Source organism: Gordionus sp. m RMFG-2023, chromosome 5 (genome assembly GCF_954871325.1).
Source record: "Gordionus sp. m RMFG-2023 chromosome 5, tfGorSpeb1-WG-v2, whole genome shotgun sequence".
Lineage (NCBI taxonomy): Eukaryota > Metazoa > Nematomorpha > Gordioida > Chordodea > Parachordodidae > Gordionus > Gordionus sp. m RMFG-2023.
In genome coordinates, this window is record NC_088779.1 from 22,583,779 (window position 1) to 22,608,242 (window position 24,464).

The following is a 24,464-nucleotide window of genomic DNA, read 5'->3' on the forward strand; positions in this document are numbered from 1 at the left end:
AGTTATCCGCACCGAAGGTATTACCGATAGCTTTACCAGCAAGAGGAGTTCCATGTCGAATAGTTGAAGCTGAGTTGGACAGACTTTTAGATGAAAGCGATATGGAATAGGTAGAACCAACAAGAACTCCAATCCAATCGAATGGGTTAATCTTAAAGAAATCCGGTGTCTTGCATATAAGCTTTTATTCCTTTTAACAATCAAATATTTAGGGATAGATAACAATTTACTATAAACTTCTTCGACCTGACAAGTATCGCGGGAGGTGAATAATTTTCTATGATAGATTTGAGAGATGCGTTTTTACAATTCAGAGTTAGTTCAGAATGTAGCTAAGGACCTATTAGCAATTTTGCCTTATGTTGGTTATTACCAATATCTAAGAATCCCTTTTGGGTTGACTATCGTTCCGATAACAATTCAACGCTTTGTGCAAAACCTATTAAAGGGAATTCCTATGATTAACGTATTTTTAGACGAATTAATAATTGCAGGCGAGAATAATTTGATCATGGAGCTAATATAAGCAGGGTTGTGCATTTGACCGGTCAAATACAATTCGGTCAATTGACCGATATTTGACCGGTCAAATATGGTCAAATACGGTCAAATTCAAATAAATGTTTTTTACACCAATATTAACTTTATTTTGCATTTATATAAAATTATAATAAATCTATGTATAATAATAAATATCATAATATTTTTTAATTCATTCTATAGTCAATGTTTCACCCTCCGTGGCAGAGTCTTGTTCCGATTCATATTCAATATCATTATTTTCTTTAATATTTTTAATCAATCTTAATTTATGATACACTCTTACTAATTTTCCTGCTGTAGAAGCCTTTAATCTATTTCTGTTTTTCGTGTGAATATTGCCCCAAACCGACCAATTTCTTTCAGAAGAAGAAGTCGAACTAGGAAATGTTAGTAAAATATTAGCGACTTCTCTTAATGGGCAAGGTGGGCAAAATGCATTCCACCAACTTGAGGCCGAAATTTGATTGTTTCCTATGGAAGTTACAACTTTCCACATATTATGGCTATTAAATATACCGCTTTTGCTTCTGAAATTTACTATATTACTCAAAATATTTTGATTATCACCACCTTGTAAAATACCCAATTCTTGTATTATATTACATGCTTCATCAAATTCAGTATTAGTAAGATGCTCCCCTTGATATTGGGGGTCCAATAAATAAGCAGCATTGTGAGCACATGTATTTATATCAGTTTTTCTCTTTTCAAACATAACCTTAATTTTTTTTTCTTGAGATGGAGAAAAAAATATAGAATCATGGCATGATTGTATTATGTGTTTTTCCAAATTAAGCATCTCGTTTTTTACTTGGGCCAAAGTACATTTATCCCCTTGCACTTTCAACAATGAGGTAGCTAAAGGTTGGAGTATAGCTAAAAATTTTAAATTTTTCGTCCAAAATTCTTCGTTTAATATATTATTGGTAATTTCTATGGGACAATTATCACAAACAGCTTCTTCAACAACTGATGCTTTTAGAGCTTTCTTGCATATTTTAATTTGCTCCATACATTTTATTGACGATGCCCATCTTGTTTGGCTAATTGTACTTAATGTAGATGGTATGCCATGAAGATTCTTATTACGGGAAAATACTGCAGCTGGTATGTGTTTATTCTTGAAAAATTTAACAATTTTTTTAATTATTGAAATATGGTCACTGAAGGCGTCCAATCGTTCAAAATCGTGAAAGAATAACTGAATGTATGCGCTGCACAACCATAACATTGTATATGATTATAAATAGATTCAGATTTTAGAATTCTCCAGGCTGTTTCATGTTAGCGGCATTATCAGTAACTAAAGAATATACTTTTACCGGATTCAATTCATGAATTACATTTTTAAATTGCTGGGCAATATAATCTGCCGTATGGCGATTTTCCTCAGTATTTAGAAATTTGTAGAACACTGGAACAGGCGTCATCACCATAAAATTAATAATACTCTCGTTTCTAATGTTGCTCCAGCCATCTGATACAATTGATAAGTAAGGAGCTTTATCTATTATATCTGCAACTCTCACCTCCATATCACCTGACGCTTTGTCTAGAAGATATCCAGCCAGCTGCCTTCTCCTGGGTAATGTGTAAATAGGACGTATTTTTTTAAAAAATTCTTGGATGTAGGGATTTTCAGTGATGTGGAAAGGTAAATTGCTCGCATATACAGCCTTTGCAAACAATTGATCCAGCTCATTTTTTTCTTTGGGATTAATTCTATCTATGAAACGAAGTATTACAAATTACATTTGTGATATTTTTTGTAGAGGTTGATATTTTGGAATTTGAATAAAATTTTTCCTTAATTATAACAGGGCACATAGTACAGTTGCTTAATAAATGTTTGACCATTCTATCAACGTGGGTGATATAGGACATCTTGCAAAACTTGCACACCGCTTTAACTGATTTACCATCGCGTACTTCTTGAAAATGTTTCCAAACATGATGCTTTGGTTTGACCATAATCCCTAATATATTAAAATTTAACAAAAAATGATTTTGATTATTGTAAAGTTAATCAATCTTAACTATTTTATAATTATCGACCAATTATTCCAATAATTTCTTAATATTATAAATATAATATAATAAACTTTTTACCAGAATTGAATAATATTCCGTAAATCTGACCAGAACAATTAAAATGAAAATTAATTTTAAAAACCAAATATAGCAAGTGTAAGTAAAACAAATGAGAATTAATATAATTTATACTCGGCTAAATATTAAATAAAATTTAAATTTATTAAAAAATAAGAATGAAAAAATTATATTATGATTATAATAAATCGGGTATTTTTATTTTTTTTTAAGAAAAATGAATTGAAAAAAATAAAGAAGGCGAGAAACGGCAATGATTAGGCAAAAAAATAACTAAAAATATTACTATATTTAGAAAAATTACATATTTATATTTTAATAAAAAAATAATAAGATTGATAAACATGCTTTTAATGCATACTAGTTAATTATATCAAAATATTTATTCGCCATTAATATTTTAGAGTATTTGACCGTATTTGACCAGTCAAATACTCCTCCGGTCAATTGACCGACATGCCAACCCTGAATATAAGTATTAAGAAGATTTGATAAGGCTGGACTGACAACGACGACCGATATTAAAATTGGAGAAAATTTAGTTACTTATTTGGGTCATATGACGAATTCGGAATATTGAAAAAAATTTATAAAACACTGTCAAATGCAAAGAAATTACACTCGTTTTTTGTATGGTTAAATTTACATTCTATTTGTTCGCTAATTGATAAAATTATTGGTATATTGATAATTTAATAATTCAATTATTTTAATTAAAGATAATCTTTCTTTATTATTATTTTATAATGATAGGATTCCCTGATAATCTAAAAAGGTGGTTTTAATATTATTCATCAAGAACATACGATAGTGGAGATGTAATTATTATGGTGATTATATGTTTTTTGGGCAAATCTTGATTGTGATGTTAAAGGTTTCGTTGCGTCAAGAGTTGCCAAAAAGGATGATCGGAAACATTTTGAACATTTTTACCCGACCTTGGGAACAAATACAGATAGATTCGACAGGCCCCATATTTACAAAGTATTATTTAATTTGGTAGACGCCTTCACCATGGGTCGAAGTCGTAATTTTAACACATATTAATTAGGCGAGTGTAATGAATAATCTGTGTAATTATTTTGCTTGATTTGGGTTAACTCGCTACATTGTTTCAGATAAGTATTCAGTTTACTGGATTTAAATTCAAAACATTTCCTTTTAAAAACAACATAACAGTTTAGATCGGCCCCTTATAGCCCCCAAATCGACTATATACGTACGATAAAGGCACGTTTCTATGCTGGAAGAAGATGTGAGACTCCGGACTAGTTAAATTTAGCGATTGTTTTAATTACTCGCAGAAATGCTTTAAATTCAACTATCGCTAAATCCCTTACCGAAATGATATTAAAAAAGCGGCTCAGGATGACGTTAGATTAACAGACTATCCACTAGAGAAGGATGGAAAATGCATTATGGAAACAAAAATATTATAAAGATAGGAATGTTGAGCCCTAAGAGTTTGAGGATAAGGAAAAGGTTTGGGTAAAAAACGATAGGACTGCGGGATGGCATGGGACGGTGGTTCAATGGAAAATGCTATGATGTTGACCCTGTGGGTATTGTAAAAAACAAGCATTTTGACCAACTGAGGGATGCTCAATTAAAAATATTTTATTTTTTTGACTCATTTTGTGTAAACTAACTTATATAAATATAAAACGAAAAAGAGTTCTATTCTCAGTTTAGTCATTTTTTTTTTAGATTTTTGAATTTTAAAAAATATATAATTTTTTTGACCTATAAAATAAATGCAATAATTTATAATTGTTATTGAATCTGTTATTTCAATTAAATAAATATTAAATAAAGATATGATAATATGATGGAAACTTCAAATTTTTTTCGTCTTATATTTATATAAGTTATTTTACAAATCAGTCAAAAAAATAAAAAAAATTTTACGTCCTAAAATATTCTAAAAAATGACTTAACTGAGAATGGACAATCATAACTCCAAAAATAAGGATGGATACTTAATATTTTTTTCATTTTCGCTTATATAAGCTAGTTTTCGCAAAATAAGTAAAAAAAATTAAGTATTTTTACCTCAAAAAATCTTTAAAAAAATGACTCGACTTATAAAATATGATGTAAACTTAATTTTTTTTCATTTTATTTTTATATAAGTTAGTTTACACAAAATGAGTCAAAAAAAAAATTTTTAAATCCCAAAAATCTAAAAAAAAAATGGCTAAACTGAGGAGAATTTACATCATAAATCCAAAAATAATGATGTAACTTCAAATTTTTTTATTTTATGTTCATATAAGTTTGTACCAAATAAATTAATCTAGAGCGTATGTACCTATAATTTATATTATTTTTAATTAAAAACTAAATTTTTAATCTATTACGTCATCTAACGGAAATTTTTTTATGATTAAAAAAATTATTATGGGTGTTAATTTTTATAATAATATATCTTTTCTATTTATGGACTATTCTTTCTTCCATATGCTATTTTATTTATTTAGATAATTTTATTTTGGATAAATTTGATTTATAAAAAAACATATTATCTATATTTTTAAAATATAATTGATAGATAAAAAATAAAAATAAATTTTCCCTGTCAATTCTCAGTTTACCAGTCAATTCTCAGTTTAGTAACACTGAAATTTTTTTTTAAATGCATCAATATGTTGCTATATCAAATCGTAATATAGTTGCATTTTATAAACTTAATAAGAACCAGAATAAAAAATTCAAAGCATATGTTTGCATAACACTTATACAAAATTATCAATTTATACATAAGTATTTTCCTTTTTGTTTCGGTATAAAACATTTTATTGTAGAATAGCATCTTTTGAGAATGATATTATAAGTTTAGAATGGAACAATGATGGTTATAAATTATTGATTTTAGAGACATATATAGGTGTGCCTTCAGATAATATATTTAAATTATCAATATGGCAACCTAGACATCCAAATTATATTCTAAATGATTGGTGTTGCACTCATATTTTAAAGGAGAGTTTACCATATTCTAATATCAATCCAGATCTTCATCAAGATTTACATAAATATGAACCAACTTCCTGTATATTTACTAAATGGTTTAATTTTACTCATCAGAAAGTTATAATAGATTTAATTTTGGCATTTATTATTAGAAATTTAGATTATTTGTGATACAGCTAATTATGGAATAAGTAAATATGATCAAAAGTTTGTATCTTATGATTATGCCCCTACTATTGATTTTTATGATACCTATATCGATGGATTTATTTTTATAACATCCAATGGAACAGTAAATAAACTATAGTTTAATTAAAGATCAGCAGGGGCAGACTAGCAAAGCTATGACCTCATGGGCAAATTTGGTTTTCTTTTACCCAGCCTTCAGCCAGTACACCTTTAATAGCGTATTCATATTTTATATGTTTTCACTTTTTCTTTTATATTTTGACAAAAACATATCAAAATAAGTTAAAAACAAAGGATATCACATATTTTTTAAGAATTGTTATATTAAATCATGCCAATTGCACATAAAAACATACTTATCACAATATACATATAGAATAATATGAATTGCACATATAAAATTATTACATATTGCACTATAAAATTTAAATTATACATTACATCATATTGCATCGAGAATAAGCATTATTGTTCATATAAAATCAGGGATATTGCAAATATAATTTCCTAAATAGAGTTTAAATAAATGAATATTATAATCTCTTTCAGGCATCAATAACATTGCCTCCAATTAAATAACATCCCATATTTTCCCTAAGCATAATTATATAATTTTAAATTTAGCAATTTACTAATATGCTGTAAAAAATAGATTAGTGCAGGTTGGGCAAAAAGTTATAAATAGTGTTATGTTACATAACATATCTCCAATTTTAAAAATATAAAGAACTTCCATAGCCCTTATATTAGATTGTTAACTTAAAGTAAAGTTTATTTCTCCTTACTTTTAAAACATTTATTTACAATTATTTTTTTTATAAAAATATATTAAATGTTAAAATGGAATGTCTGATTGTATTGGCAACAAAAAACAAGGGAATCTAATACAACTGCAATAGGATTTCTTTTTTTTGTGGGATTTAATTGTTTTTTATTTTCTTAAACAATGTCAATCATAAAAAGTTTTAGCATGGGAAGACGATGATAGTATTTTGAGTAAAACGAATTTGTATGATAGATTGTAAAAACACATTATTTAAAGTTCCATATAAAGATTATCACTTTTTTTATTTCATACATTATATTAATTTACAAGATAAAACCAATAAAATGTTTTTTTTATTTCCTCAGTTGTAGTCTGCAAAGATAAATTGAAAGAATCTTATTTCTCGATCCATCAGTTGAAATTAATGATCATAAATATCCAATAATTTTAATATTTATTTATTGCAATACATATTTACCCATTCCATATAGCTCTTGATTTGTAAATTTGATTAAAGGACCAAACAGGAGATGAAAATGATGTTTTATTTGAAAATTGGTCATTTATTCAATATTTTAAAATGATAATCTTTGATTTTTATTAAATTAGTTTTGGTTTCATATTATACTGCTTTTTATTTTAGACTACAAAAAAATGAATCAATAAAAATTTTTATTGCATTTTTTTTATTTTCCTTTTTTCTTATTTTTAATCATGTAACTAAAAGCTTATTTGTAACTGTTACATGTTCTAAATAAAGGTAACATAACAATTACCTTTTTTTTAAGTGACGATGATAACCTAGCCATTATATTTCATAATGGTAATCATCGACCTCTATTAAGTAACATGCCCATGTGTATATTATGGTATCAAATAATCTCATAGACACATTAAGAATTGATTACACTTGGTTGGATTTATTAATATCTTGTATTATTTCAACGTTTATTAAATCCACACAATCACACTTTTAAATCTTTGTAAATACGGGCAAATGTAGACAATTCCTGTCGTTATTTGTCACTGAATACATTTTCTAATTGTGAAACTTTTTTCAACAATTTTTAGAAGTACCTTAGATATTTATTTTATCATAATTTTTTGGATACAAATATTGCACATTAGGTATAAGCTCTTTATAAATCAACTTTCGGGATTTATAATTTGATCAATTGCTTTAAAAATATGAAGATTACTCGACTTCGGACGTTCATCTTTCATCGTACATCCTCCTTGTTTATTCTAGTTTTTAAAATTTCATTTTATATCCAGACGTTATCTGGCAGCTTTAGATCAGAATTTCAAAATTTGTAGCCATTTTTATGGTATTAATTTGAATGGAGGTGAATGTCATAAAAGATACAGAGGATTTGTCATCTTCGTTCATTTTCCAAGCTGATCAATCTTCTAATTTTTAGTTTAAAGATATAATGAGAGCCGCCCCATTATTTCAAAAAAATCAAAGCAGATTAACGTTTTAAATTTGTACTTCAATCAGCGATTTAGCTATTGATAAGGTAGGTTTTTGCCTTTAGCTATGTACTATATATTTGGAAACTAAATTGTTTGCTCCCTATCTCCCTTTTTTTATAATAAATTCCTAATTGGAAATTCCCATGATTTAGATTCTCAGATATTTGTTTTATTACGTGGATATTATTGCCAATCTCTAGATTCTTTCATTCATTATTTTAAAGGTAATTGAGCCATTTCTATTAATAAACTATAAAATAATATGTAAAAATATAAATTAATCAAAACTTGACCTTCATTTAAACGACGCTTTTTATTAGAAAATGAAAAAACCCCCATATAATAGCATCTAAATGGTAAATCCTCAAGAAATGTATTGATATAATATTCTAAATGCTAAAAGAATAAATATGATCACTTTTAATTTATGAATATAATAAGAAAGTCATAACTTATTTGATAAAATGAAGTAATATATTACTTTTTTCTGGTCGGCCTCTTTTTTTTCAATTTTTTTAATGATCGGCCTCAAAAATAGACATTTTCTCGCGGCCTCATGAGCAAAATGCTCAGTTGGTCTTATGACCAGTCCGCTCCTGGCTTATAGTGCTTATAATTCCATCAGAAAATTTTAATATTTAATAAATGTTTAAATTATAATATTTAAATATTATTTAGTATAAATACACATTTAGATTTCAACTTTTTTTAAAAAAAATATCTATTTTCTTCCAAGGCCCCAAAATTCTTTCCTAAAGGCCCTTAAATATTTAAAATCTCGAGATCCCTCGGGACATTTTCCCACCAGGCTTACTGGCCAGTGCGTCCCTGAAGATCTGTAACATTAATTTGAAACTAGTTCTCATATATATATGATTAAATACATTTTTGCAGATAAATATTTGTATAATTGAACCATCAATAAATGAATCAAATTTATCTAAAAATTTTGCTACTAATGATTGCCATCAAGAAGAGGACAATGAAAAGATAATTCAAGTAACCTACAACAATGCAAGCAATTCCCAAACAACCCAACAATATTATACTTTGTTTAAAATAATTTTCAAAGATTACCAAAATTCTTATGATATAGCAGATATATCTTTTAACCAAGGTTTGCTCACACACGCTGTGATAATATAACAGGATTTTCATAAGAATAAAAAATAATAATCTTTTTAAAATAATTGTTTAGAGCCTTTAAATATTGTATTAGTAATTTAAATTATCTTTGATTTTATTTTATATGTAGATGGATCATTTAGAGTAGCATTGTCATCCAAACACATCAATTCACCTGTTATATTTTATGACATACGGATTTCCAAAAAATTTAGTAAATTTGAATTTTCTTTGTTTATTAATATATAATAATAACAAACCTTTGCTATAAACTAACTTTGATGAAAGTAATGCCATTACTAATGTTGTAACTTTTTTTGAAGAAAAGGAACGCCATTCGTTACTTGTTTTTAAACTTAATGACTAGAGGTCTGCAATGGGTGGGTTTTTAGCAATAGCCTGCCCACACAATGTTTTAAAAAATTTAACCTGCTTATCCAACCCATCCATAGTTTTAAAAAATATATGTTTGCCCACCCATTAATCTAAAATTCTATGTCTGCTCATCCTCCTGAATATTAGTCTAAAAAATTTTACCCACCTATCTGTTTGTTGCGTCATCCAATAAATAGTCGGTGGGTGGGGGTATGAAGCTTGGGATCATAAAGTTGTTTAAATAAAGCTAGAAGAGTAAGTGGAACGAGGTCCAAACCACCTTTTTTTATTTCTTTACTTTCGTAACACGTTATTATACAACACTATTTATTATAGATAATTGGGATCATAAGGTCAAAAGGATCAATGGATTTTTCCCGTTCCTACATTCTCTCAATGCCGCAAAGTCAACTAATAATGCTAAAAGTTTTATTTTTTTTTCACACTAATTTTATTTGATTAATTATCATAATAATAAATCATTTATCACACACAAATGTTGTGTTAATTTATCATTCATGAATTCAAAGAAAGAAAGGAAGAAATAAAAATAGAAAGATTAAAAAAAAGAAAATTTTACTTGTACATTTGGGTTTTGCTCTCAGAAATCTATAAAATTTCTACAATATTTTTCGCATTTCGATACCGCCTTATTCGGTCATATTTAACCCTGCATTTATAATAAACGATATTTGCCCAAAAGATTCATAGTAAAAGCTGTATGATTTACAAAAACAAGCTCCAATACAAAACGAAATGGTTAAATCTCGACAGCTGTTTACATATATATATTCAAAAAAATATAGCACCGCCGAATTAGCTTCGATATCGCTAGAAATTAATTTCGCATCGCTTGAGCAGATCGCGCTTACTATAAATGCAGCTTACAGCAAAACACTAATAAATAATGTATTATATCCTTTTCCCTGAAATCTACAGATTTTAAAAGTCGCCTAATATTTTTGCAAAACGAGCGAATCAAGTCTGATTACATCATGGTCCTAGCCAATTCACAAAGTAAAACTTATAAAAAAATAAGAAGAAACGATCGAAAAAGGGAAAGAGAAGAAAGAAAGAATTCGGGCTGCGCCGATCCACTATTATTTTTACCGATCTGATCCTATATTTAAATGATCCGAAATTTAGGATTCTGATATTTATTGTTTAATATCTTCTTTTAGTTTTTATATTAATCTCATTTGTTTTTAAAAACAATTAGAATTTATTTTAAAATGGCTGTTCCTTTTCACTTTATCTACAAATTATTATGCAAAATCAGAATTTACGATGATCTTCAAATAAATTTCTAAAACTAAAAAGAACGTAAGAATATATAGGTAAATAAAATTATCAAAGTCATATGGTGACTAATGTTGTTAAACGGCTCGTTTTGAGCCGATTTTTAAAAACGGCTAACTCAATATTTTCGCCATAAAAATATTGACTAAGCCTCGAAATTTTGATACTATATGTATAGACCTTTGCTCCTTCTATGATCAGGCTTGCATATTATTTTTCTGGATAAAACACTGAGTTAGCCGTTTTTAAAAATCGGCTCAAAACGAGCCAGTTAACAACACTAGGTGACTTAGAGTTGATTTTAGGTAATAAAAATGTAATTAGTTAATAAAGTTTAATGAATATACGATTTCGATATATATATATATATTAGCGCCAACGTGCTTTTACAACTTTAAATCATTTTTTCAATGCGTTTTTTAAATTTAAAATTTGATTTTACCGGAAATGTATTTCAGCATGTTTGGAATACTTATCTTATGAATTGTAGACAATTTTATCGTTAACCTTTGAGTCATTTATAATTTCTATAAAAAATCTATGCAAAAACCAATATTAATGATATTAAATTCAAAGGTTAATGGCAAAATTGTCTGAAATTCTTAAGGTAGGTGTTCTAATCATGCTAGAATACATTTTCAGTAATATCGGATCATTAAATTTAAAAAAAAACGCGCTCAAAATATTATCTAAAGATGTAAAAAAATAACACGTTGCCACTAACATATATGGTAGTCATTCATAAATTATAATTTGCAATCATTCATTTAATAAAACAAATTTATTATATAATATTTCAAACTTAATAAAAATATTTCATAATCTTATTAATGTAAAATCAGTTATAATAATAAAGCATCCGATTTTAACATGACAATAAATAACAAAAGATAATTTATAATTTAAAAAAAAAACAAGGAACACCAGACTAAAAAAAATTATTGTAATGGAACGCCATGTTGGTAAATCCTTCATCTTCTTGATTTCTATTTAACATATATTTAAAAAAAAGGATATACACAATGGGGTTCAAAATATTTTTTTAGCAATTGACTAATTACCGACACCTTGCGTCTGTAACAATGGCCAAAAAAAACAACATAAACATTTATAAATAAAACAAAAGAAACAATATAATCGTGCTAAATATCGGAAAAAAATATGGCAATCATCGGCCGTAATTCGACCCTTAATATAACTGCAACTATATAGAAAGAATAGATAAAAGCAAAATTTATATGAGAGAGATATTAAATTCTTGGTATTTTTTTCTTCTTTTAAAAAAAGAAAGAATTATGTTTCTTATCTCTTTGGGTTAGATAATAGCGTGATAGAGATTTGGAAATGCTCCGATAGCCTAAGGAACGTGCACAAAGGATTTCCAACAGACAAAAAGTTAAACCCGCGAAAAATATCGGTTAATTACAAAAAAAAATTGTTTATTGTTACAATATAAACCCTTATTTATAATACTGATAACATGCTTTTTGTTTCATTTTTTTTTTAAAAAAAAGTCATGGGAATTACTAAGCATATACAAACCGGAAATGGATAATATAAAATTGGCTTCTCCCCTTTTAGTCATATCCACTCGCGTTACCGATACGGATAAAGCCAGGGAAATTTCACTGAACATAACAGTTTTAATTTGCGTTGTCAAATCGGAAAAAAATTCTACAAGGACTAATATTTCAACTAACAATGAATGTGAAGAAGTGAACACGCTTTTGAATAGTTCGGTTAAGGCAGATTACGAGCTCAGAGTACTAGAATGGAAGTGTTTGTCAGGATCCAGCGATATTAATTTGAATAATAATACCAATAGTAATCTAACCTACTTTGCCTCTTCTAAAAATTCTTTGGAAGTAAATTCTAGCTCCGCCGGGGGTCCTAACAAGAAAAATGGTGTCAGTTTTACTGTGATCAAATCTCAAGAATTATTTTGCACAAATTCAGGTGTTGCATATTTATTTGTTATAGAATAGATAGTGTACTAGATTTGTTGTTTTTTAATACTTTTTTTTTGCTTTTAAGCTATGTCCAAAATCTTTTTTAAAAATTTGAAATTTCGCGAATTTTGAAATTTTAATGAAATCCGTATGTTAAATTTTTGAAATTTTAACATGTTCTATAATTATGTTTTGAACTTGTTTTAATTTTTATATTTAAAATAGCTTATTTATTTATTTTCATAGTTTCCTAAATTTATGATTTTAATTTTTTTGATATTTTAAACACAGTCTTATAAGACTCTTTTTTTAAAATTTGCATACGAAATTAATCATTCTTTTTAAATAATATTTTTGATTATTACTTAATATAAAAGGAAATGGAGTTAATGAATATAAAAAGTTAAAATTGGATTTAAATGAAAATTCAATCGATATTACTACGAACACTTTGGATGAAATCAAAACTGACAATCACAACATTGGATTATGCTTAAGTCCTCATAAATCTTTGATTGTTTTATCTGCTCCATACACAGCTCTCTCATTTATACCTCATGGCACCTTGCGATCAGACACCATTTTAATTCGGGATATCTTAGATTTGCAAAAGGCTTCAAGTTTGCAAATTATAGTGCATATTTTATATTTATAGGAAATATAGTTGGGTAGTGGCTTAATGTCGGCTAATTCGGGTCAATCTTCAGGTGCCTGCCGGGAAAAATCCGTTAAGAATAAGGTGTTTTAATTTTGAGCTGAGCTGCTATCTTTTTATGAAAAACCCCGAGGTCAAAATGATAATGGCCAAAAATATAGTAATTACCCAACTATATTAGGAATAAAAAAATGGAATATTAAAATATTCAACTGTTACACCCCATTATACGATTAAAAATGATTATTATAACAATGTTGCTACCTATTTAGGTTATTTGTCAATAACGTATTAAATCATTTCCAGATATTGCAGAAAGTTTAAGTAATCATATCAAATGAAATGAAATGCAAGGTTTCCTAGTGTCTTTTGATGTTATAAGAATAACTAAGGCATGGTATCATGCTATAACGGTTAGCATTAGAGGTCTGCAATGCCCGGTATCTGGTTAACGGGCCGAGCCGGTAAGCGTCTGAATTTTTTTTGGGCCAAGTTAAAAATTACTAGGATGGATTTATTGGAATTTTAATATGGATAGAAGGGATAATCCATAAAATGTGCTGTTTTTAATTTAACCATTTCCTTAATATTATAAATAGTGGTTTATTTTCATGTTCACATATATTTCGGGTTAGGTCTTGTATTTTAAAAAAAGAGGGTCAGACCATGTATAACCGGGCTACGCCTGAAAATTTTTTCATTTGCAGATATCTGGTTAGCATAGTTGACACCAATTCAAAAACTCATTGTTATAACCTGCCAAGTAATTTCCTCTACCACTAGATTTCGAAAATCATAATGCATTCATAAAAATAAATCAATGTCCTAATTTAAAATACTAACCGACATCATTGAATATTGATTTTCATCAAACGAGGGACTGAATTGAGAACTGACTTACTTATTGGAATAATTCTCAAAATAATAATGGAAGCTTACCTATAGTAGTTGATGATTCACTTTCTATTTCTAGAGTATTTTTTTATAAAATGAGTATGAAAAGGTTACAATTTAAACTAGGAACTTCGATTCTTGAAATGTTGATATAGGAATCTTTATTACCAGTATACACTTTCTGGCTTGATATTGACTCTAGCATGTATAAATAAATTGTTATTTATGTTATTCCTTGTTGATAGTAAATATAAAATATTTGCTGTTCTAACATGGTATAACCCACCTGTATTCTAATATACCACCACTTATTTAATATCATATTCTTGCGTTGTTTTAGGTTTTTATGAATATTTATGTTTTGACATAATACATTTATTTCCCTCTAGACCTGGAAAAAATGAGTCCAAAACCTAATTTTAATTAAATTGGTGTGAGTAATATATCTATGATTAATTGTATTTTTTAATACGTTTTTCAAAATAGTCTATTAGTAAATTTGCTTCAACCAATATATATGGAATGGATCATTATCATGTGTAATGCCTACTATTTTATTATAAATTTCAAAAGCCTCTAATTATAATATTATGAGATGATATAACATATTTTCTTTTGTATATGTATGAGGAAATTCCAAAATATCCAGTAAAAAAATTTTTTAATTAACAATTTTTTATCAATAAAATGAATAGAATTATGTCATCGAATTCAATCCCGTCTACATGTCAATCGTTATAAATAATTCACTCCATCATTAATATTTATTATTTTTTTAGCATGCATAGTTTGGAAGTATTTGGCAGCACTTTGCTTGCACCATCACGTTTTCATTTGAATATATTTGAAATGTCTTCAAAAGACTTGCAATTTAAAGTATGAAATGAGAAATTATATTTGAATAACACATGCATATTAAACGTTTCTGTCAATGTATAGTTGAAAGCTATAATATAATGCCTTTTATATTATTTCGTTTTAAGATTTTTTAAAAACAAGTTTTTATATTCTTATACACCTAAGGTGATACGTACTTTGGTTTTCATATAATTTTGACTGATAATGTGGCTATGGAGGAGTGAAAGTTTATTATCTCAAACGATTTATAGTCCCATTTAAATACTGAAATTGTAACATTTCAACATCTTTTTTGAGGGGTTGATTAAAATTGGTGCTTAATATCTCCATAAGCACCAATCAAAAATGAACTAATTTTGAGTACCCGTTGTTTAGCCTATTTAAAGATTCGAAACTAGATCATTTTAAAGTAATAACGTGTTTTAAAGAAGGTATGACACGAATGTTCTCAAGAGTTAATTTGAGAACTTAGTAAGGAAATAGATTTTGAATAAGATTTTATCATTCAATAGTGATTACAATTGAAGAATCACTATCAGAGTATATTTTAGAATAATATTATTAGTTTCACAATTACTTAGAATTTTTACAAAACGATATATTAATATTTTACTAAAATTATTTACACTTATTAAATGAAATTATATAGTATATACTATCAAATTATGACTTAATAATCTCATGGATTTGTGTAATATTCATAGATCTGCATGCACGGCCTGAATATATCGGCTGGGTCATTATAAAAATTTATACCCGTGATGGGCCGAAAAATATAAAACTTTAGCCGGGCCAATTCCGGGCCATCCAATTGGTACCTCTCTAAGTCGCTGGTAATAGTAAAATTATATTATATAAACATACAGAAAAATAGAGAAATCTTTCTTTCTTTCTAATAAATATTTTTTTATAAAATCCCCAATTCCACGAAAAAAGGATTCCAGGTCATCCAATGCTTGCTTGAAATGACGCTACTCGACAAGTTAGGTCCCGATGACGTATTTCACTCTATTTTAGATACCGAACATAGTCAAAGTTTGGGTGTTTACGAATATGTATGGAAATTTATATTGGCATTAGCGCAAGGTTTTGTTAACCACCAATCCCCGATCGTTCAAAATGCCCTGCGATATAGGCTGATAAGACTCATCTTTAATTTGAACAAGTTCACATCTCATTTAATATGATAGTATATTACTACTTGTCTTATATATAGGACAACATTTTGCAGTGCATTTATTGGAAGTAGGGGGCGGGTTTAAAATTTTTAGCTGTGCTTAATTGGCCCCAGTCCCAGGTTATCATTTTTAGGATCCATATTTTTTAATTTTATTTGCTGAAAGATTTGATTTTAATCTAAATCTTATTCTAGTCTGTACAGAGTTCCGACTCTGCAAATTTTCAAACATATTTAGTGCGAATCTTTTCGATATCTTTGATCCATATTAAAATTAATATAAATTGGTAGCATTTTTAAAAGTTCACGCCTGTTATCTGAAATTCTTAGGCGTAGATACCCTTATACATTCCTGAATACTGTTACGAAAAAATTAAATCTTTGAAAATTAAACGCGCGCGTTCGATATAATATACATGTTAGCCAAAGTTATGAAATATGATATAGCAAGAAAGATTTATAAGGGGATTTGGATTAGAGGTCTGACCTCGCCCATTCACTGGACGGGTGGCGAACAGGTAAGGAAATTTTTTTAAGAACATATTACTATTAAAAATTATTATTTTTTTATTTCTTAATATTGCATATAAGTTTAATTAAAAATACATTAAAATAATTAAATAAAGAGTCAAGTCAGCCGTTAATATAATTTTTAAACATTGGGCGGGCGGGTTGAACAAAATTTTTAAATTAATGAGCGGTGGGTGGATTTTAATAATGAGTGGACGGGCTTGTTTGCTAAGACCACATATTAGTTAATATAGACCTCAAGGATTAAAAAAAACCTTTTTAAAATAATCGCCATTTGCAAAGAAACAACCTCTATTTTAATAAGTCTATGTTTATAATTATATTATGGTTAAATATTTCATGTATATATTAAAAAAAAATTTATACTTTTGCAATTATAAAATTTTTTAGTAATATATAATATAAAAATAATTAACTATTGTTTTAAAATTCATATATAAATAAATGTAAAAATTAAATATATATTAAACAATTTTTATGATAATAATAATATAAAAGAAAATTAGGTAACAATCTTTCTTTCTTATCCAAGATAGAACATTTTTTTTATGTAACAAAAATAGCCATTTAAAATAGAATATGAATATATATTTTATAATAAAAAATGATATAAATTAAAAATTCATATAAAAAAAATTTTGATTTTTTTTTAGTAGAAAAGATAAATTACAAAATAAAGAAAAATTAAAAATAACCGCATATAATTCATGAAAACAAAAAAGTTTATAAAAAAGACAGGAAAATATGTTTTATTTGTTGAAAAAAAATTATTAGCCAAGGATTATGCTAATGGAAAAATCCCTCATTTGCCTTATTGCAAATGACCGCCAAATGAATTGTTTTTTTTAACATTATACAAATGGGCGTTGAGCATTTTATATTAATATAGGTTTATGGCTTAAACCCCCCACCCCTATTGCAGACCTTTAATCCTATTTTTTTAAAAAAATTGTTGTTAGAAACGATGTGCACTAGTATCTTCCATATTTCAATTTTATTCATTAAATTGGTTAAGTATTGATTAAAGTAAATAATGCCATTTTTAATAGTTAAGTATTTTTATTGATATTATCAATCGATTTTTAACTAATAAATATAATTGCTAAATATCATATATATTTGGCTAAATTTTATATTATCTCCTTTATATAATTCTAACCAGTTTCCTCGGCAACCATATTCGTGACAACAAGACCTGCTATGCAATTGGTCCTAAAGATAACTCCTTAAAACACTATTCTTCCCTTCTCTCTTCCAAATGCAAAGATGTTCTGCAATTACTTGAAATGAAAGATATTTTATGCTTGGGCCTTAGTCAAACCTACAAATGTATTTCATATTCAACTATTTTAGGTTAAAATTTTTTTATTCTTAAATCGATGCGAGTAATTTGACTATGGCCTTTGACCTGACAAATTAAAAATTCGTTCTTTATAGTTACCCAATACCACCTCATTAACTTGACTTTTCGAACTTGGGCACGTAGAATTAATATCATACCATCAATGTTGAAATTTTATTTTTTTCCTTTTCATATTCATGTATAGTGTTGTTAAACGACTAAATTTAGTCCACTAACACACCACTCAAATCGATTTGGTCGAAAAATTGACTACTCTGAACGACCAAATTAGTCATTTTAGTCGACTAATTTGGTCGTGTTATTCAAAACATTTAGTCGTGGTTTATAAGAGAATCGATTACTGACTCATTCATACATACATCTACATAAATTTATATCAATGATCACTAGGAGAAGGATATTTTTAATTTACTGCTTCAATTTTTTAACCCTTCATTGGAGTTTTTGGTTACATTTTGTAAACTACCTTTTGAGATAATTGATGTCGAAGGTTCCAGATCAACTAAAACTGTGACAAAGTGGAGATAATATATATACCATATTAACCTTTTAACAGCATTAATAATAATAAAAATTTTATAAGGGACCATATTTTATTTTCCAATTTTTTTGATAGGATGACGTAATTAAAAATATAATAATGTCGATTAGGTATTATAGTCCCCTCTAACAATAAATGCGATATACTTATATATTAGAATTTCGAATTTTCGATCTCTTTTGGTAACCATTGTTTCGAATTACGGGTTTCTAAAAACAGTTTACTATATGTCTACATTAAATTGTTAATGATTTCCTTCCATTTGTGCGAATTTATACTTTTAACATCAATCATCTCAAAATGTAAAACTCGTTGAGACGGAGAGAATATAACTATAATTGTTCTACAATACACGCAAATGTTATATAAAGGTATTTTATAAGGACCCCTCTATTTTTGGTCCGAGAATATAAAACCACGGAAATTGAATTTCGAGTTACGTCTGTAAATGGATTCCTCTGCATCTCATTAATAATTTTATTTTATCTTCATTCCTTTATACAAAATAATATATTTTTATCAAGATTTCGTACAACATGGCACTCCCCATTTAAGTGATATTTCGTCTACTCGCCACCACATTTCCAGTCGCTTTCTGGGGATTTTATCAAAAACGATTTCGAGAGTTTTCGATGTTTCGTCGCGAATTTTATTGCCCTTCGCCGTATTAGGCTTGCGAGATAACTTTATGAATGAAGGATTGATTAAGGAAAAGGAAAAAAAGGTTATTTAAAAAAACCCAATTAAAACGAGTGAGCGCAAATGGAAAATATTTATTAAAAATCGAAAGAAAGGAAGATAGAGAAAAGTAAAGATGAAAATTTGAGGGGCGGAAATGGATCTATTTATCACTTTTATGTATCATTAATGATATTAAAAATAAAATCAACAAAAGAATATCCTAAATTTCGTCGATTGCTATACACAAGATAATTATTCCCGACTCATAGACATTTTCGCTAAAATGGGAGAAATAGGAGATTCGAGAGATCCATTTGCCTCCTTATTTAATCCTAATCATTCTTCGTTCGGCAACATAAACACGCAAACTATTATAACCACCTGTTGCGCCTTATCTCTCATAATAAAATTGCTCAGCGAAACGTCCTTGACTTTAACCGTATATTTTTATTATACGTGTCCAAATAATATCATCAAGATCCGAAGTTTATTGTACCAGTTGTATCTTAATCAAAGTTTGGAACCTGGACTAAAAATAACTATTTCCTGTTCTTAAATTCCAGGTTTGGGGTTTCCGGTTTCCAAACTCTGTTAAGACTATGATCTAAATATATTTTTAAAATGCCTCAATACCATAACTTTATAAAATTATGAAACATATACAAAATCTTCCATTTAAAATTTTTTTAAAGTTTTGAAAATTTGGTTTATAATTCCTACCAAATTACTTTCATACTTCCCATTTCTTATTATAATTTGAAAAATGTAAATTAATTACTCCTTTTTTCGTAAAAATTTCACAACTTTATAAACTTAGTTAAAATTTATTAAATTTATATAATCTTTCTAACTTTAAAAAAACTTTCTTAAAATCGAAAAAAATTATCTAAGTCACTATTTTATTATTGCATTAAAAATAGCTTATTTTTTGTGTAAGTTACTAAAGTTTGTTAATTATATTTTTGATATTTATGTCACTGCCTAAAGTAATCAATAAATAACCCTCTGTAATGTATCACAAAACATTTTAATAAAAAAAATATATATAACTGAAAACTTGCACTTTTGTTAGAACTGGTTCTTGAAAATTTTTGAATGAGTTCTGGTCCTAGATTTGTTCACGGTTCCAAGTTCTAGTTCCTGAAAAATGAATCAAATTTTGAATGCAGATATTTAAAAAAAATTTGAAACATTATTATTTCAGATTTTTAAAAAATGTCCATTATTAATTAATGTGAAACAATTCACATTGAAATTAAAACTTATTATAAAATCAATATTAATCAATCATAGCTCAGTACGATTAACAAAAATTAAAAGTTTTAATTTTTTTAGATCAAAGATTTCCCCCAAACTTTAAAAAAAAATTGTAACTCTTTGTTAGATCCGTTTCTGGACATAAAATAATATATTTTTTCCTTATTAGATACCAAACGTTCAAATCGTCAGGCTACATAATCTCCTACTTGAGTTAAACCGAGTTATGGCGGAGATTAAAATTAGCGAGCACAATGCTTACCTGACGAATAAAGCGATCGATGATAATTTGTCGCCTAACGTTCCTTCGCATACTTTTGCGTTTGCTCTCGACGATAAATTCATTTCCGGTATCTTTCAAAAATTGGGACCTTATTATAAAAGTAATGACTGAGTGAGAGGTTTTTTAATATTTCCCAAAAATTTTTCGGACCGGGCCTTAATCAATATATTAAATTAGTATAAATTTAGAAATATCATATGATGTGAGAAGTTTTAATATTTATTTACTGCTCATATTTTTTCTATTTCTCTTTTGAAACAATTCGCATTTGAAATAAACAAAATTTTCAAATGCTTAAAAATTAGCATTTTTTTTTAAATAAAAATTGCAGACGAGTTAAAGCGTTTCTACAAAGAATACACTCCTAATTGGGCCTTTTCAGATACCAACAACGATTCCTACAGTTTTCTATCGCTTCCCATCTCGAACTCCCTAGCCACGCGAAGGGATTCCTCTTCTATTTCTAAGAGAAAATATTTTGCAAACGGTAAAGTCCATACAAAATATTATTTTTTTTTTTAAAAAAAAAAGGAAAAATTTGATATTAATTATTGATATGGGCAAACGTACATGAACGAAGGTTTTAATCATTGCGGGTTATATTAATTTGGCTTTTGTTTTGTTAAATTTAGATATTGATAAATTCAAATTGTGGAAATTTTTATATAATGTGTCAAAAATTAAAATAAATCTAGTAAAAAAAATTTTTTTTAAAAAAGATTAAATTTTGGAATAATCTAAGAATAAATATAATATTCAAAATTATTGTTTTTAATCACTGATTTTTTTTAAAAATCAAGATGATTTAAAAAGCGATTTTATTCAAATTAATTTATATTAGCCAAACCCTAAAAAAATTTAAAGCTTTTGATTAGTGATGTTAAAGCTCGATTTAAGCCGATTTTAAAAAACGGCTAGCTCAATATTTTAGCCAGAAAAATGTTGTCTAAGCCTCAACTTTAATAGATGTTCATACCTTTGTGCCACCTATGAGCAAAATCTTAAGGCTTGCATAATATTCCTAATAAAATATTGAGTTGGCCGTTTTTATCGGCTCAAAATGAGCCGTTTAACAACACTACTTTTGATAATAAATATATCGCACTCATAAGAAAACATTAAACTTTTTATTAAAATTTGCTAAAACAATAAATATACCATTTGCAACGAGTTTACCAATCAAAAAACTGTTATCACTAAGTTTATTTATTATTAACAATGTCTGCAATTTTGGAAATCAAACAAATAGTAATAGTATAAAGAGCCTTGATAATTCTCTTCATAAAAATAATTTAAAAATTTGAATGCTTTTATAAACTATTACTTACATAGATAATTATAATATTTAAAATATTTTATATATCAAAGAAATTTTCTCAATTATTGACCAACAATGTGAAGAATATGTAGATGCTAACGATTCTGATCATTTTAACGAAAGACGATGCATGTCTTGCGCATGCGTCACAACAATTCCTTTTGAAATTTTGGCGAGAAAAGTCGCGCAAGAAAAATCACTTTCAAATATAGACCGAAATCATGACAAAAATGAAAAGATCGATAATGAAGATGAAGAATTCGATTGTTATAGTGCAAAAGGAAGTCTAAAACAAGGAAAGGAAGGGAGCTCAAATTGGGATGGAATAAATTACTTTGGAATGAAGAATTGTTTTTGCAATAATCCTTGGATAGGAATATAAAAAAAACTATTAATTTTTCGAAATATTATTTGAATAATTGGCTTTTTTGGTCAATATATTTTGAATATAGTTACTTGATCGAGATATCATATTAGATTGTGATTTGTAAAAATTTGAAATATACAGATTCTTTAATTAAATTATATTTTGGTCAAATGATTTGTTGAACCTAGATTCAATGTGATAAATGTATAATTATGGTTGATAGTATTCATCAATAAATATTGTATATAATATATTTTTAGAGGAATTAATTAAATTCTATATCTCCTTATTTTCTAATTCTGTGATAATTTAAGCGAAGTCTTGAGATTACACTTAAAATCAAAGCATTCATAAATTTAGAGATGAGAGTTATATACGAATAATCTTAAATTCAAAATCTTTTTATAAAAGCGCTATGATGTAATTTGCTTCATACACTTCTACAATGGGGAAGCGCAAAGTCGTTAAAATATGAGGGGGGGGGGGGGGGGTAGTCTCTATTTGGATTTCTTTTTTTTAAATTTTTATTTTTTCAGCTAATCTACTAAGCGCCTTAAAACACGTGGAAATCAATTCCCAAGCTATCGGCCTGGTACTCAACATAAATAAAACAGAATTATGTTTCTTAAACAATAAGCCACAAAAGTTGGAAGGCTACAAAATCATTCCTCCTGATAGCTTAACCTTACTTAGGTCCCCATTAGCTAATGCGACCAAGTCAGAAGATTTCCTCCATAAGATTTTTAAAAGCTTCTACAGCATGGAGCACATACTAAGTCTCCTACCAGCACATCAATCTTTATTTTTAATACGCAAATGCCTGTACATACCCAAAAATTTTGCACATTTTCCGATCATCATCTTTTTTCAAAAACAACGAATTCATATCTATAATTCAGGATAAATTTAAAATATTTCTAGAAAAAATTTTAAACTCATTTAATTGGTCCCTTGCTCAGCTACCTTCTAAACTAGACGGTTTAGATTTTTTTTCCACTCAATCTTTTATATCAACATTCGTATCATCTAGATTATCTAACAATTCTATGATTTCTGGCTTCATATGTCCTACCGATCGTTTATTAGACGACGCTATTGACAAATTGAAGGCAAACACACCCATTAACACCGTATTACCATCAATCATCACACAAAAAATTTTTCACACCTATCTCGAAATACCAAACAGATATATCAGTCAATCCACCTTTAGATTGCATTCAACTCCTTCAATTATCTGACAGACTTGGTGGTCATGAATGGTTAGAATCACTCCCAAGTAGTAACCTTGGTAATCTCTTATCAGATGAACAATCGAGAGTAACCATTGGTATACGTCTAGGTGCGATATAGTACAGCCTCATGCCTGCATCAAATGCAAATCACCCGTTGATTCAAAGGGTAGACATGGCTTAAATTGAATTTTTAGTCAAGGGCGACATCAACGCCACTCAGCTGTAACCCATATAATAAAAAGCCTAACAGCTGCACACATTCCAAACAATCTTGAACCATCAAATTTATCTCAAGTAGATGGTTTAAAACCTGATGGTATGGCAACCATACCATGGGCCCTCGTTAAATCACTTATATGGGATTACACATGTGTCTCATCATTCCCTTCAAACATAAATTTCAATTTAATAACAGGCAGAAATTAAAAAGACAAACAAATACAAAAATTCTGAAAACTTCACTCCAGTAGCGACCTCTACTAACTGGAATTTTTCGCCTT

General features: G+C 27.8%; 2 protein-coding genes across 2 annotated transcripts; one reads left to right on the top strand and one right to left on the bottom strand.

The window, feature by feature from the left end:
• Positions 1–712: 712 nt before the first annotated feature.
• LOC135930251 (uncharacterized) lies at positions 713–1,774 on the bottom strand. The gene has a single exon (XM_065467032.1). It carries the CDS (start codon positions 1,772–1,774, stop codon positions 713–715), a length of 1,062 nt encoding a protein of 353 aa, XP_065323104.1.
• A 3,838-nt stretch (positions 1,775–5,612) lies between these two features.
• On the top strand, positions 5,613–22,822 carry LOC135929500 (uncharacterized). Its single transcript, XM_065466108.1, has 16 exons — positions 5,613–5,742; positions 5,786–5,917; positions 8,951–9,173; positions 9,312–9,395; positions 9,893–9,982; positions 10,496–10,573; positions 12,175–12,272; positions 12,370–12,811; positions 13,182–13,424; positions 16,148–16,376; positions 18,082–18,272; positions 19,348–19,547; positions 19,719–19,943; positions 20,931–21,144; positions 21,376–21,531; positions 22,413–22,822. Exons 6-16 carry the CDS (start codon positions 10,552–10,554, stop codon positions 22,742–22,744), a joined length of 2,352 nt encoding a protein of 783 aa, XP_065322180.1. The 5' UTR covers positions 5,613–5,742; positions 5,786–5,917; positions 8,951–9,173; positions 9,312–9,395; positions 9,893–9,982; positions 10,496–10,551; the 3' UTR covers positions 22,745–22,822.
• The last annotated feature ends 1,642 nt before the right edge of the window (positions 22,823–24,464 follow it).